The 15,078-nt window shown below is 33.8% G+C and overlaps 1 protein-coding gene across 1 annotated transcript; it reads left to right on the forward strand.

Annotated features, from left to right (window-relative positions):
- Window positions 1–871: 871 nt before the first annotated feature.
- LOC135849162 (trypsin-1) lies at window positions 872–14,844 on the forward strand. Its single transcript, XM_065369437.1, has 7 exons — window positions 872–1,404; window positions 5,723–5,834; window positions 5,950–6,112; window positions 9,301–9,509; window positions 9,729–9,925; window positions 10,276–10,336; window positions 14,257–14,844. The coding sequence occupies exons 1-7, from the start codon at window positions 1,297–1,299 to the stop codon at window positions 14,376–14,378; spliced, it is 972 nt and encodes a 323-aa protein (XP_065225509.1). The 5' UTR covers window positions 872–1,296; the 3' UTR covers window positions 14,379–14,844.
- Window positions 14,845–15,078: the final 234 nt, after the last annotated feature.

A 15,078-nucleotide genomic window follows, 5' to 3' on the forward strand; every position in this document is an offset into this window, starting at 1 on the left:
ACAAAAGGTCATCGAGATACTTGAAAATCGCTCAGTTCATCGTCTCTATCTTTACAATCGGCGACATTAACAACATTGTTAAAAATAATTAACACGTTCTAGATTAACTTACACTGCGTATTAAAAAAGACATGGGCTGGATGGCGTAAAGAGTATGTACTGGTCTTATAGGCGCATATACTGATAGACCAAGCTAGCGCCAATGTCAAGGACTTGGGAGGTATTGACACGGCAACTTATCACGTTAATGAAACAATTTCACGTTCGAGAATCGGGATTGCAATCGGATAATTCTCATCGAGAGAGATGAAAGCTTGGGCGACGACGAGACAAGCCGCAGCCGGCGATTAAATCCGTCTCCGTCTCGTGAACGTATTTTTTCTCACTAAAAGATCGAACTATATGATTAAATATGTAAATTACAATGAATAGGTAATTGAAAAGGGGCATAGTGTTGGCGGTTAAGTATGAGTAAGTTTCACACTAGGGGAACTTTCGCTTTCGGTAACAAATTTTTCCTCTTCGTATAGGTAGGTAGTAGGTACCTCTTCGGTGTACCTTGTTGTACCTACTCGTAAGTTGGCAATCATTCTGATAATCTCTCTTTTTTGAGTGGCAAATTTATAATACTATACGCTGTGCAGTGTACACTGTGTTCTGTACATTCAGGTAGGTATAGGCATTGGTGTAGGTAACATCGAGCAGAACACGTGTACTCGGGGCGAAGAGAATACCAGTGCACTTCTCATCGTAGAAATGTTCAGGTTTAAAAAGTGAGAGTTCTATAACAGTTTTCCATTCTTACGACATTTATAAGTGGCCATCTCCCAGCTCCCCCCGCCACAAATATATACGAGCACATACCTATACGTTTCCTTTTCGTCGTTAGACCTTCTTTGGTCATTCGGTAGACGCGGGGAATGTCGAAAGGATTATGAGAGCAGTAAAAACCGTGTCTTCTTCCACGTCGAATAGTTTCACTATAACTGTTACTTTTTAGTGTAACTCTATTACAACTATCCAGCGGTAATTTCAACGTTTCCGGTTCCGATATGATGTAAAAAAAAATTCGGACTCGAGATACCGCCGCCAATACCGTACACATGATCGAATTTTAAAACCAGCATTTCTCGTAAATTTTGTAAATTGTGGTGTTTTTTTTATTGGTTTTTTTAGTTCTGTTATTTCGAAAGGATATATTTTTGAAAATATTTTCGAGCCGCGATGTTGCGGGCATTTTTTTTGAAAATTTAATTAAAATGTGTTTTGCCGTTTAGTTACCATATTGTATTCGGAATGCCTCGAATTTCGTTTGTTTTAATGTTTTTGTTTGTTGTGTATGTGAATATGACGCCGATGAAGGAACAAAATTACGACGAAGATATCGATTCGGATGAAGATTTCGTAAGTGGAGTTTTTTCATCTCTTTTATTCTATTTTATTTATTTTTTGTTGTAAGTAGGAGTAGTTTTAGGTAAGGCTGCTACTTCACTTTCATGTGACCTGAGGGTGTAAAATTTTTTGAAAATTCTGAACGGGGATAATCTTTATTAAAACTGGGTTTTGGTACATTCCATTTAAGTATATTTTATCAGAGAACATGGCTGACATTTCAATCAATCACAAGTTTTCATATGATTTTTCTAGATAAAATACGTTCCAATTTTTCAAAAACGAGAGAATGTGTTCAAAAAATAAATAGGTACCTGCCCGAATGAAATTATTCATTTTTGAAACTGAATTTAACCCTCCCCCCTCCCCTCCTTTCATTTTAAAGACCCATTTTTATTCTGAGATATATAAACCAAACTTCTTTCTATTTCATAAAGCACAAAGCTAAATAACAGCAGGTAAGAAATCAGCGAATAAAATCTCATTTTTTAAATTACTGATCCTTCAATTTTCCAACTAAGCACAGCTAATCAATAATCATACAATGTATAAATTCTTCCTCTCCCCTCCCCAAATAAGTATAAATAAAACTTGACGACAATTGTTTTGATAAAATCAAGGAAGTAAAAACCAAAATGAACCCAGTCTCAAGAGGAACTCAGGGTTGGACGAGCTGTTTTTAAAAATCAATAAACTCAAACTATTCAGTCTATTCAACTCAATTTGAACAGAGTTAAAAGAGGCCAACTCAACTCTTATGAGAGTTCTTTGAAAACAAAATCGAACTCTCGATCGATGATTCTTTTTCAACTTTTTCTGAACTCTTTCTCCCCATTTAAATAAAATTATTAACCAATGTCTTCGTGAATCTTGAGTAGGTAGTACGCTTTTGTAGCCATATCAGAAAGAAAAAACTCAACATGTGATTGAATTGGAAAACAAATTCCAAATAAATGGTCAGTGGCATTGGCACTATTCAATTTTTACTTATTTTTGGAAGGATAGATATAGATACATACAAAGAGTCAACTCAGGGTCATCTCCTTGTTGGAGTTGAGTAGCCCAGCGGCACGACACTTTCTCAAAAGGTGGAAAATTTTCTGAAACAGAACGTTTTTTTATTCAATCAAAAAATTGACCAAAAATAATTTTCTCAATTCCTGAATTATAAATTTTAAAATGTTTCGCCTTCGCTTTGCTCATGGATAAACTGTTTCTCTTGCCTATTTTGATTTTTTATATTTCAAAAATACTTATCTAAACAAATGTTAAGTAAAGGCAAAAAAATTCAAAATTTTCTACTTCATAAAAAAATTAGTCAAATATTAGATATTTTACTTTTCAGATTTCGTTAGCTTCAATTGTTTAAAAGTTTCCAAGTACTGATTTTTCACATTTTATAAAATGTTAAGAGCCAGAAAATTCAACTTCTGACATCAAAAGTGACATATGTACATTTTTCAAAATTTTAAATCTATTTTTTTTTTTATTCAAACTTGAAAAAATTTTGAAGACGAGCAGATCAATTGGAAATTTTTCTAGAAAGTTATAGAAATCACTACTAATTAATTGCAAATCCAGTCAGAAAAGCAAGCACAGGTTTTTTACTTTTTCATTTCTACATGGTCTACTTTTACCCAGAAGACTACTTTTCAATTTTCAAACAAAAAATAAATTTATAATTAGGCAACAAACACAAAGTATACAAATTAATATTGAATTAAAACTGTCTGCAAAAAAAATTTGCATTAAATTTGCATTTGTGTGATTTCATTTCTTATTTATTCATTTATTTATTTATTTATTTTTGATGAAAGTGGATGAAACTGGTTTTATTTCCTATACAACATGATATTTTCCATTCAAAAACTGAGTTCATTGTGCCCTTTCTAAAGTAGAGATAGGTACTTGATCTTTCGAAAAATTTCATGTAAGTAACCTCATTATAATGAGTTGGAAAAAACAGGAAATCGATTTTTCCAAGTTGAGACGATTTGAAACCTATGTTTTGAAAGTACATAGAGGAAAATTTTGAAATAATACTCGTAATAGGTAACTAATCAATATCAATTCCCAAAAACGATTTTTCAAGCACATACCTGCCTTATCAGAAGGCATATTACGTTCTTTACAAATCTTAGTTTCATTTTTTCTATTTTTTTCTCTTCTCTTCTCTTCCTATTTTAAAATCATTACGATTTTTTTTTATATTTTGGTATTTTAATAAATAGAAAATCAATTACAATTTACTCGGTGCTGCAGTTTATTTGACACAATAATGTAATTACCTATTCTGTTGAGAATTACCGATAAAAATGACTTTTTATATAGAAATTATCTAATTTAATAAAATGGTGCAATTTTTTAAATGTTCAAGGTGGCTGGTTGATGAAAATTTTAAATGAAAATAACGTTAGTTACAATTTTTAATTATTTCTACGATTCAATTTTTTTTAAACGAAACAATATGAAAATTGAAAAGTGCTAGTTCACATTTTATCCTCAAGAGTTACATAATATTTGTAAAATGTAAACTGTCTGGTTGTCTCTAAAAATGAATTTAGCCTACCTATCCTCCAAAAATAGGTCATAAAGCTCGAATTTCAAAAAAAAAAAGATTTGTGCTTATTTTTTTATAGGTGTAAACATTTGACCAAAACATTTTCTTTTTTTTTAAATTTAAATTTCCAATTTCAGGTATTATGATTCCGTCATTTTAAGTTATTTCTTCGCATTTTTTCAGAGTCACATGTTGACAAACACTACTCATCACTCATCAGCAATAATTAAATACATAAATTGACCAGATTCTCCAAATTATATAAACTTCTAAAAAATTTCAGAATTTCAGCTACTCGTAAATAGTCAAAATATTATCAAGTAAAGTTCAGGTGCACTTTTTATTTTTATTTTTATTTTTTTGTAAACTTATTGTTTTTTCCTTAAAAAAAAAAAAAAAAAAATTGACTTTGACTTCAACTTATACATATACATGATACAGCTATTTATTCTGATAGTGAAAAATATTTAAAAAATTGAAAATCTTTAGTGTGTACTTAGAGTTCGAGTTATTTAGAAATTAGAACCCGAATCATCAATAGTTTACTTTTTGCACTGGTTGCTTTTCACTTTGAACTAACTAGGTACCTACTAATTTTTTTTTAATTTTGAAAAAATAACAAATAATTTCTCAATTCTTATGTAAAAAACAATAGAAAATGATCTGATTTCATAAACTTTTTTTCATTAATTTTCAATCTTTTTTTTTTGCGTAAAAACATAAGTTTTGATATTTTGAAAATGAAGATTGCTTGTTTTTTCGTTTTTTTTCTATTTTTACATTTTTTGTGGATCAGTTGCTACGTATGTATTATTGAAAACACAAAAAAAAATTGTCCTTGTAAAAAAATAAAATAGAAGTTTCAAAACTTTTTTCCAGTTCATTCTCACAATCGTTTTAAAAAAAATGTATGTACCCATACTTAAAACAAAAATAAGGTTACAAATATGTACTTCAAAAAACCAAAAAAAAAACAAAATCTCCACCTACAGTTATTTCTACAAATCTATATCCCCTCATCGAGCTTCTTCACTGATCCAAAAATATCAAAAAATTAATCCTATTACCTAAAAACTCCAATAATTGGCCCAAGGATATATGTTCCATCGATTAAATAACATTCCAGTTTGCAAATTTTAATCCGACGAAATTGATAATATACCGAATAATGCAATAACGGGTTTCATACTTCATAGACGCCGTTACGATGATAAAAATAACAACACAAACAAGAATTGAATCACCGCACGGCTCGTAAATTTTGTAATATGGCGGGGAAATCCACCATAAATACACACACGAGCAGTTAGTCTACGTCGTCGATAGCTTTCTATTTACTCGATATCGTAATTACTGACAAATGAATTTCGGATTATGTACTCGCGACTACTCGTACATCGTACATGCATTACATACGGTAGTCGTCGGTCTCGGTACAAGTAGAAAGATGGATAGGTGTGGAGGCGCCTTTTAGTACAGTTCGAATGAACTTGAATTCTACCGCAATAACCAGACTTACTGGGAACTTGCTAATACAGGATAGTCTTAAGGAAGCCGTTGACCAACGACCTAAATCACAAAAGAGATGTGAAAGTGGTCGAGACCTTGCAGCTTCACTTTCTATAAAACCTGCGCGTTCATTACTCCAGTTATACATATACACACTTTACTCGTTGTCTTATGTACTATACCTATACTATAGTTGGACGTATACGTAGACCTGTTGATGTCACGTCTTGATTCTTAATCCGTATTTTAATAATTTTGCAGAATTCCACCCAAAGGCAAACTCACGGCACGGGTAGGATATTTTTCGAAGAGATATTCGGAGCGCCCAGCGTAGACGCCGAAGAAAAAGAACCCCTGGGAAATTGCACCTGCGGTAGGTTTACGGTAACGATAAATAATTTTTCGCAGCAGGGGAGGGGGAAGCTGACACTCGAAGTACCATAAATCCGGATTGAAATGATTTTTCAGACGAATCTGATTTGTTACAGAATGTGGCCTAGTAAATCAAGAAATCCGAATCGTCGGAGGCATGCCGACCGGTGTGAATCGATATCCTTGGGTGGCCAGACTCGTCTACGATGGTAAATTTCATTGTGGAGCATCTCTCATTAATAACGATTACGTGGTTACCGCAGCGCATTGCGTTAGAAGGTTCGTAAGTGTTTGATAATTCTTTTGAATCAGCTGCTAGAATAATTATCTCATCGTATCGATCTTGTGTACTATTATGTGGGTGAAAAGAATAAAATCACTCTGCGATGGAGGAGTGATAATTTCATGATTGATGGTTCTTGATCCAAAAAAAAAATTAAATAAAATGACAAAAATTAAATAGGTACTCGACCAGTTTACAATACGAAATGAAAAATGTCCTTAATAGTGTTTCGAGTACTTCTGGCTTTCGTTAAAATTTATTCCGTTCTAATTATTCATCTTTGTACGTCTTCTTCTCCTCTCGCCCCCCCTTTCAAAAAAGCACGAAGAATTTTTTTAATTTGCAGTTGGTAGATGAATGCTTGACAGAGTAACATTGAAAAACAAAAAAAAACACTTAAAATAAAAAATTTAACTCGAAAAAACAATCTGATTTTTTTTTCAAAAAAAATGATGCAGATTGCTGAGTCAAAATTTAAAAAAATTTAGAGAAATATCTTGATGTTTTGAAATATTTTTCAATTTAAAAAAAATCTAAAAATTTAAAATTGTACTCATCACTTAGGTATTAAAAAATTACAATTTTTCAAACACATGAACGATTTTTTTTAATAGATACCAAAAGATTGAAAATTGCTCCACTATTATTTTATTGCAATAAAAAAACACTGATGTACCTACAAACAATTGCAAAAAATGTTGATGCTATTCATGTAAAAATTGCAAAAAGAATGATTTGGTGAGATAAAACTAAAAGTAGGTAATGACAAATGATGAATTATTTTCTTCTGAACGAACTAAAAAAATTACCTATGTACTTACATTATTCGACGAACTTTTTAAATTTTTTTTTGAAACTCTTTTGAAAAAATATGATCAAAAAAATTTTCAAAACACTGATAGGAACTTGACAGAGGTGCGGGAAGTCAAATGGTTTTGGAAGGCTGAAACTTGCAAAAGGCACTTATGGTACATCTTTTCAATGTACTGTGAAAATTTGGACCCTCTAGGTCAATTTGAAGGAGCTACAGGGTGTTCTAAAAGATAGCTGAAAAATCCACTTTTCTCGCCCTGGAGAAGGGTAAAATGGGTTTGGAAGGCTGAAACCTGAAAAAGGCACTTAGGGTACATCCTTAATTCCAATGTACTGTGAAAATTTGGACCCTCTAGGTCAATTTGAAGGAGCTACAGGGTGTTCTAAAAGATGAAAATAGCTGAAAAATCCACTTTTCTCACCCTGGAGTGGGGTTAAATGGGGTTGGAAGGCTGAAACCTGCAAAAGGCACTTAGGGTACATTCTCCCGATGTACTTTGAAAATTTGGACCCTCCAGGTCAATTTGGAGGGGCTATAGGCTTTCCTAAAGGTCGAAAAACATGTAAAATGGGCAAAAAAATTCACTTTTTAATCCTGGAGAGGGGTCAAATAAGGTTAGAAGATTTAAACCCGCCAAAGGCACTCAAGTGGCACCATATTGGGACTCCTTAGGTTAGTTTCAAGAGTAAGATGGCGTCAAAATAGGGTTAAAATCAGGTTTTTCCCACCTTCCATGGGGTGGGGATGACCTAGGAATCTGGAATTTGGATATGTTGTTTACAATGGCAATACTCACCAAAGGCCTGAATTTGGACTATTTTCATCAATTTGGGGCCAAATTATGCTTCTCCAAAAAAATGACCTTTCTATAATTTTCAACTTTGGCCCTCCAAACCGCAGGGGTCAATTTTAGCTTCCAAGAAAACTCCATTCCCCAAATTTGATTTTATTTGATCAATTAGAACAGGCTTCAGGTCATAAAACGTGAAAATCACCATTGGACTGAAACTTATATTATGTAAATACAAATAAATATAGGTAAATAAAATGACATGGCCTACCGCAAATAGCCCCATTTTTTTACAGAAATGTGGCTAATAATCCTACAATTGACGATTGATATTTTACTGAAATGAAAATAAAAATTGAAAAACATTAAATGAATACTTGGAAAACTTTTCTTAAAAAAGACCAAAACCTCGAATCTTTTTTGAAAATTGAACAAGAATTGTTAACAATAAAACAATATTTTAATTAGAAACAAAAATGCTAAGTAAAAATGAACCAATAAACAGATGAAATGATGAAAAATGTGTACTTCAAAGTGAACATTTTTTTTTAAATGAAGATGTTTTACATTATGAATCTGACCTCAGCTCTGAACGAAATGAAATCAAGTTTGAACAGTTCACAATAAAATGAAAAAAAATTCGCCACATTTTACAATTTTTTACAACTAAATATTATAATATCAAAAATTTGAGTGAAGTTTCCAGAATTTTTGCAATCTCTCACTTCCTTTTCCTGTTTTTTTTTTTTTTTTTTTTTTAATATCTAAATTTAAATGATTGAGTAATGCGAGCAAAAAAAAAATTTTAAAGTCTGCATTAAAACTTTTTAAAAAATTTCAAATATTTTTTCAAATGGACAAATATTTGTACTTTGTGGAAATAATACCCTTGTTAAAGTTTAATACTTTAAAACCGTTCAAGAAGATTCTTTTTTCGAATTTCAAATATTTTAATAGTATATACCCAACTTTGGTGATGTTTCAGGAGATTGGAAAAAATTGATAGGAACAAAATTTGTGCTAATAACTTGAAATATTCACTCGTAACGTATAAATTGACTATTATTTTTCAAAAAAAAATTTCTGCAGAAGCTCACGATAAAGAAATATAGGATAAGGTGGGCGGGGGGAGGGGAGTAAGATTTTCGTTGCGTTGATTGTGAAACGAGAATCAACCACGACTACCACGAGTTCGATTATTACCCTCCGACTGCGCAACCTTCCCCCTCACGATAAGGATAAGGCTACAAAAGGTGTTAATAAAGTTGCCTAATCGTTTCGCCGTTAATTTTATATTCCGCACTGAAACTCGTCCACTTGAAAGGAGCTGAGTAGGCAACTTATCTAATACTCGTACGAATTCTTTCATCGTTCGTGGCGTAATTTATCGAATGAAAAAGGTCAGGTTCCATCGTCAGACAGCTACGCTGAACGCAGCGTGAATCTGGTTCAATGGATCGTGTAATACAATAATGATAATGATAACGAAAACAAATGAACCGCTTCAAGGTGTACGTAGCCGCACCGCCGCCGCGGAGTCAATGACACGAGACTAATTTATAATATATTTTGTTACGCAGACTGAAAAGATCAAAAATACGGGTCATCTTAGGAGACCACGATCAAACTGTGATAAATGACAGCGACTCGGTTATGAGAGCCGTATCTTCAATAGTCAGACATCGTCATTTCGACGTGAATTCTTACAATCACGACATAGCGTTGTTGAAGTTACGTAAACCTGTGTCATTTTCAAAAACCGTCAGACCGGTGTGTTTGCCTCCTGATGGTGAGTATTTGATCAAATTTTGAAACCGTAATTATGATATTTTACAGAATGTATGAGCAATAGGGGGGGGGGGTTGGAGGAGGATTTGAATGAAAAGAGAATGTGTTCTGTCAGAGGAGGCCTTTAAAGAATGGGAAATATTCTAACTCAGTTTAGAATTATTAAGTACATACCTATCAAATGATAGAAAAGTGATTGAAAATTTTCAATTGATCGCAGGTCTAGATCCTTCAGGAATGACTGGCACTGTAGTAGGTTGGGGTCGAACATCCGAAGGAGGTACTTTGGCATCAGTTGTACAAGAAGTACAGGTACCTATATTAACTCTGAACCAGTGTCGAGGCAGTAAATACAAACCTTCCAGAATAACTCCTAATATGCTCTGCGCTGGAAAAGGAACTCAAGACTCGTGTCAAGTACGATCTATTTTATTTTCTTTCTTTCTTTCTTTCTTTCTTTCTTTCTTTCTTTCTTTATTACACTCGAATAATGAATCCTACCAATTCAAGTGAAATTATATCGTCAAAGTATCAAACGATTTCCAAAATTTTAAATTACCTATTATTGATATACATAAATGTTTAATCTCGTACCTATTCATATGTATTATAACCTACGTGTACTTAGATTAGTCAACATGGCCCAAAGGAATGTAGGACATCTACTCGCATCTCGAATCGTAAACAGAAAAAACCAATCAAAAGAATAAAAATATTACTTGATTATTACTTGTATATTCTCTAATTAATTTTATTTGTGTTGACAGGGTGACAGTGGAGGTCCTTTATTGGTCAGTACTCAAGGAAATGATAAATACGAACTCGTCGGTAAGATTAATGGGTCGAATTACTTACTACACTACAATGATATTTTTTTTTCACAAGAAATTATATGATAGGTAACTGTGATGAAATAGTTTTGCTCTCTGTGAACTTTTATGAAATCTTAAGCCTAGTACCTGCTCTATAAGCTTATCTGTGCCTACAGGCAGACTTTTTGACTGATTCCTTACCGTGACTTTCCTTCAATCATTTTCCTCTCCCCTAATTCTAAAAATTATATGAGATTCGCATAGGTACTAATCACTTGAAAAATATTGTGATGTTCTCTTTAGCGATATCTATTCTCTTTTGGTAATATCGTGGTGTCTTAAATAATTTGCAAATTAAGATAAAAAACCATAGGTTGTTACCTCATATTACTGCCTCTGTTCCCAAGTTTTACAAAAATAATGGTCATTTTCGTGGGTAAATAGATACGTATCTTCATGGAATAGAACATTTATCTACTCGATAACAACACTAAACCTTCACTTCACAGCAATAGAATAAATATACCTTGGTGGTTATGTACTTGAATGAATCAAATGATGTTTGAAAAAGAAAATAACTTGGTACTTCGGAAAGCAACGTACATACTTATTGTGTAGAATCATACTAAACAGTCACAATTTTGAAAACATTTACCCACTTTATTTGTTTTTGTCGCACACCTGTAGGTATAAATGTACATAATATTGCGTCAAACTTGATGTTACACTATTTCGATCGATGAAATAAACATACGATGATTTTTTTTAAATCAAACTTTCTAGATACAAGTAATGAAAAGTTAAAGAATATCTTACAACTTACGAGGGAAGTACGTCAACTGACCGAAAATTTTTTGTAACTGACAGAGAAAAATCAAAAGGGATAAAGTGGCCCACTAAACCTAATATGTAGGTAGTTGCTAAATTTACTCGTATAATCATTTTTACTAACTCCATTTTTTGAAAATTCGAAATTCAGTTTTTCTTCAACAAAAAACTTTAAATCAGATTAAATTAAAAGTAAAAAGCTGAACATAGGCTTATTTAAGCTAAACTACTTTTCATCTCCGAAATCGGTCGATGTGGTGATTTCGAGCCCTTAAGGTAAGTACCTTCAACGGATTTACTGGTTTTTGTTCTATAGCGTCGAAGAAATCATCACGAGAAAGGACAAAATGAAATTCAGCGTATATGAACTCGGATTTACGATCTTTATGACAGTCAGGTTGGATCGATTTTGACACAGATTTACAAAAAAAAATTTCAATTCTCAAATTCCTGAAATAATTAAAAATTCGTCGTTTACGAACACATTGAAACGAAGAGCTGAAATTTGGATCATCTCCTATTTTTGATGCATAAAATCGATTAGAGGGGGGGGGGCACTTTTGAGGTATTCTTGAGCCTAAGCGAATTTTTGAATTTTTCCAGTTCTCATAAAGAATGTTGTAATATTGATTTGTACCTACAATGTTTAGAGCGTTTATTAAATTTTACAATAAGTATTTGATCTGATTTTTAAAATCTTGAAAAAAATTGCATTTAATTACAAACATTACGCTAAGAACGTGCCAGAAAATGACTAAATTTCTGAGATACCTGGCAGGCAGATAGATGACCATAAAAGGCCAATGACATTAAGTAATAGCCGGACAGGACAACAGACGACCTTGAGAAGTCAGACAGCCGGGGTAATGACCTTGACAGGACAGACACACGGCCTTGAGAAGCTATATTGACAGGTCAATGACCTTAATAAGCCACATTGACAGACCGACAACCATGAGAGAATATATAGACAGACAGGTTAGTGACCTTAAGAGAGCAGGCAGACGGGTCAATGACCTTAAGAGACCAGAAAGGCTGACAAATAACCTTTAGAAGCTAGACACACGAGTCAATAATCTTGAGTCTGGACAGGAAGATGAACGATTGGCAGACAACTTCAGGAAGTCATATTGACGGGTAAAGAGGCCAAACGGGTAGGCAGATGACCTTGAGAAATCAGCCGGGCAGGTCAATGCCCTCTCAAGAGACCAGACAGAGACGGATGACCTTGAGAAGCAGTGCAGACTAGTTAATGACCTTAAGAGAACAGACTGGCAGACAGACGACCTTGAGAAGCCAGACAAACGGGTCGATCACCTTGAGAGAGAAAATAGACAAACAGGCGACCTTGGGAAGGCAGTCAAATGACCTCTAAAGAGCAAGACAGGTAGACAGACGACCTATGTAAGCCAAACTGACGGGTCAATAATCTTAAGAGACCAGACAGGCCACATCAGGCTGAAGTCCTGGTCCAAATGATCATGATTGTCTCTTGGTCGATTACGCCTTTTGCAGCGATTCGAGATTGCTGGATAAAAGTCCACGTTTGCTGGAGGCTCCAGATTAGCTCGAAAATGGTGGCAATTGATTTGGAATGGGTCAATAATCAATATTATACACTCTTACCTACCGCCAATTTCAAGAAATAAATAAATCGCCCAAAAAATCGGATATCCAAATTTCAGCATCTACGAATTTGGTTCTGAAATGACGAGTGACATGCTCTTTCAATGAGCCAAATTTCAGCTCATTCAGAGCTCAGAGTTGACGGTTTTCCTCTTGTTAGGATTTTGAAAATACTGAATATAAACGTACCTACTTGTTTCACATCTTTCAACTAAAAAAAATTAATCTAAACAAATGAAGAAATGGGATTCATAATGATATAAAAAACTAATGGGCCATTAGTCTTTTAAAAACAGACTCAGTTGTGGAAATTTGTGTAATACATACCTAACTAAACGAATCAGATCAGATGTGGACATATCCTCTAATTAAGGTAGAGTAGAACTGATCAGAGTTTTGATGGGATGATAGGTACCCTCTACCTATCTGCTCTGTTCAAGCAGCTGTTTGATATGATTACAGCCGGGCATTCTACTGGCTCAGTTTAACCTTGATCAGATGTGATCAGATCAATTTTAATCGAGTTAGATTTCTTCAGACTTTATCTGATCCGATCAGGGGAGACTTGACTGATCTGACAAGATCTGAATAGATTTGATCAAACCTGATCTTATCCAATCATTTGATAGGTTCAGATCCATTCTTTTCCCCCTCCTTCACTGACGAACGTTGTCACGCGTGTAATTTTAGGTAAAATATCAAAAGTCTCCACTTACCCTCATAGGTACGTTACATCTCAAATTGTATTCATCTCTGAAAAATTCAATTCACAAAGCATACTTATTATTTCCGAGCACTACTCGTTTGTTCGGAACAAGGGCTTGTATTGTACTTCTTTGTCGATCAATGCAATGATTTTTGTGATAGGTACTATTTGTAGGTAGTGGTACCTAATGTTACCTCTTTGTATGAGTCATTCATTGTCTTAATATTACCGTTGATTTTCGTTTTTTTTTCTCTGCTCTTTTCATGAGTCCCTAAGTATCAATAACGAATGAAGCCTATTCTACGTACCTATATGGGCATCGATAGCTGGCATGGCTCATAATTTTTGAGTTGTAGGATCAATCGTCGCCATTGATATTTGGAATCGATTCGTGCATCGTCACGAAAGAGGAGAGAAGGACTAACACATCACAACATTTGATGTGTGATTCATAACTAGGCATACAAAATGAAACACTTTTGTCAACATTAATTATACGACACGATGACGCGAATACAAAACTGCGAACATGTATCGTTGAATTAACAATACAATATGCTCTATCCTGCCAGTATACACATTTTGACCTCTCTACAATAAATAAATGTTCACAAAATATTGAATTCCTTCAATTTTTCTCTCCCTCTCACATAGTTCAACATTGAATCGAGACCCTTGTCCCTCAAACTAAAGCATCGATCAAAAAATCGACTAAAATATTAAAAAATAAATATCACATTTTATTCTCATCATAACCATTGATCATCTAATTACAGGTATCGTTTCATGGGGCGTCGGCTGCGGTCGACCAGGATATCCAGGAGTATACACCAGAGTAAACCGATACTTGGACTGGGTGAAGCGAAACATGAGAGATACGTGTTTATGCGTAAATTGATCGAAGATCAAGCTCATATCAGGTATACCTACCAAGACTATCTGCACAAACACACGTACACCACGCGAACGTCGAAGGCGAAACCATCAACCAGCGTAAAAAATCTCTCCATTCCTGATTCCGAACACATACGATCTGTATCTACCTATCTAGGATCGGAGGAGAGAATCGCAGCTCGAGTACAAGATGCACTTTACTGTCGAAAACTGGTTATCGTGTCGAGTCGTCATTTACGATGAGACGAGTAAAACTTGCGAACAAAGCAGCCAACAAGACGATCAACTAAAAAAAAAAAAGGAAGAAGAAAAAATGTGTATTTTTAAACTAATTTAGAATATCGTCATTCTAGTCATAGGGTAAATTATGTGTGTTGTCGATATTATGTGTGAGAAGATGATGGATGCTTTTGTGATATTTTAAAATCGAATATTGTAACGAATATTAAAATCGTATTTTTTCGCGTGTATTTATTACCTATTAGTCTATAATTATACGATTTCTATAGATATTTAGGTTTCGAAAAAAAAAAGTTTGTACAACTTGCTCGCATATATGTATTTAGTATTCTCGTAGGCGATTCGAACGAATAACTTTACGTACATCCGGCAACGTACATTTTCGAATACGGTTCGGTTCACGATGAATTATGAATTTACAATAATAATCTCTAAATGACCGACATGGCATATTTTACCATCAC

The sequence above is a fragment of the Planococcus citri genome, chromosome 5 (assembly GCF_950023065.1).
Source record: "Planococcus citri chromosome 5, ihPlaCitr1.1, whole genome shotgun sequence".
Classification (NCBI taxonomy): domain Eukaryota; kingdom Metazoa; phylum Arthropoda; class Insecta; order Hemiptera; family Pseudococcidae; genus Planococcus; species Planococcus citri.

Excerpts from the sequence above, each read along its gene's own strand:
- LOC135849162 (XM_065369437.1), top strand. The coding sequence starts at position 1,297 with ATGCCTCGAATTTCGTTTGTTTTAATGTTTTTGTTTGTTGTGTATGTG. Across the intron at positions 1,405-5,722 it reads TCGATTCGGATGAAGATTTC|AATTCCACCCAAAGGCAAAC; the intron begins GTAAGTGGAGTT and ends ATAATTTTGCAG. Across the intron at positions 10,337-14,256 it reads TGATAAATACGAACTCGTCG|GTATCGTTTCATGGGGCGTC; the intron begins GTAAGATTAATG and ends ATCTAATTACAG.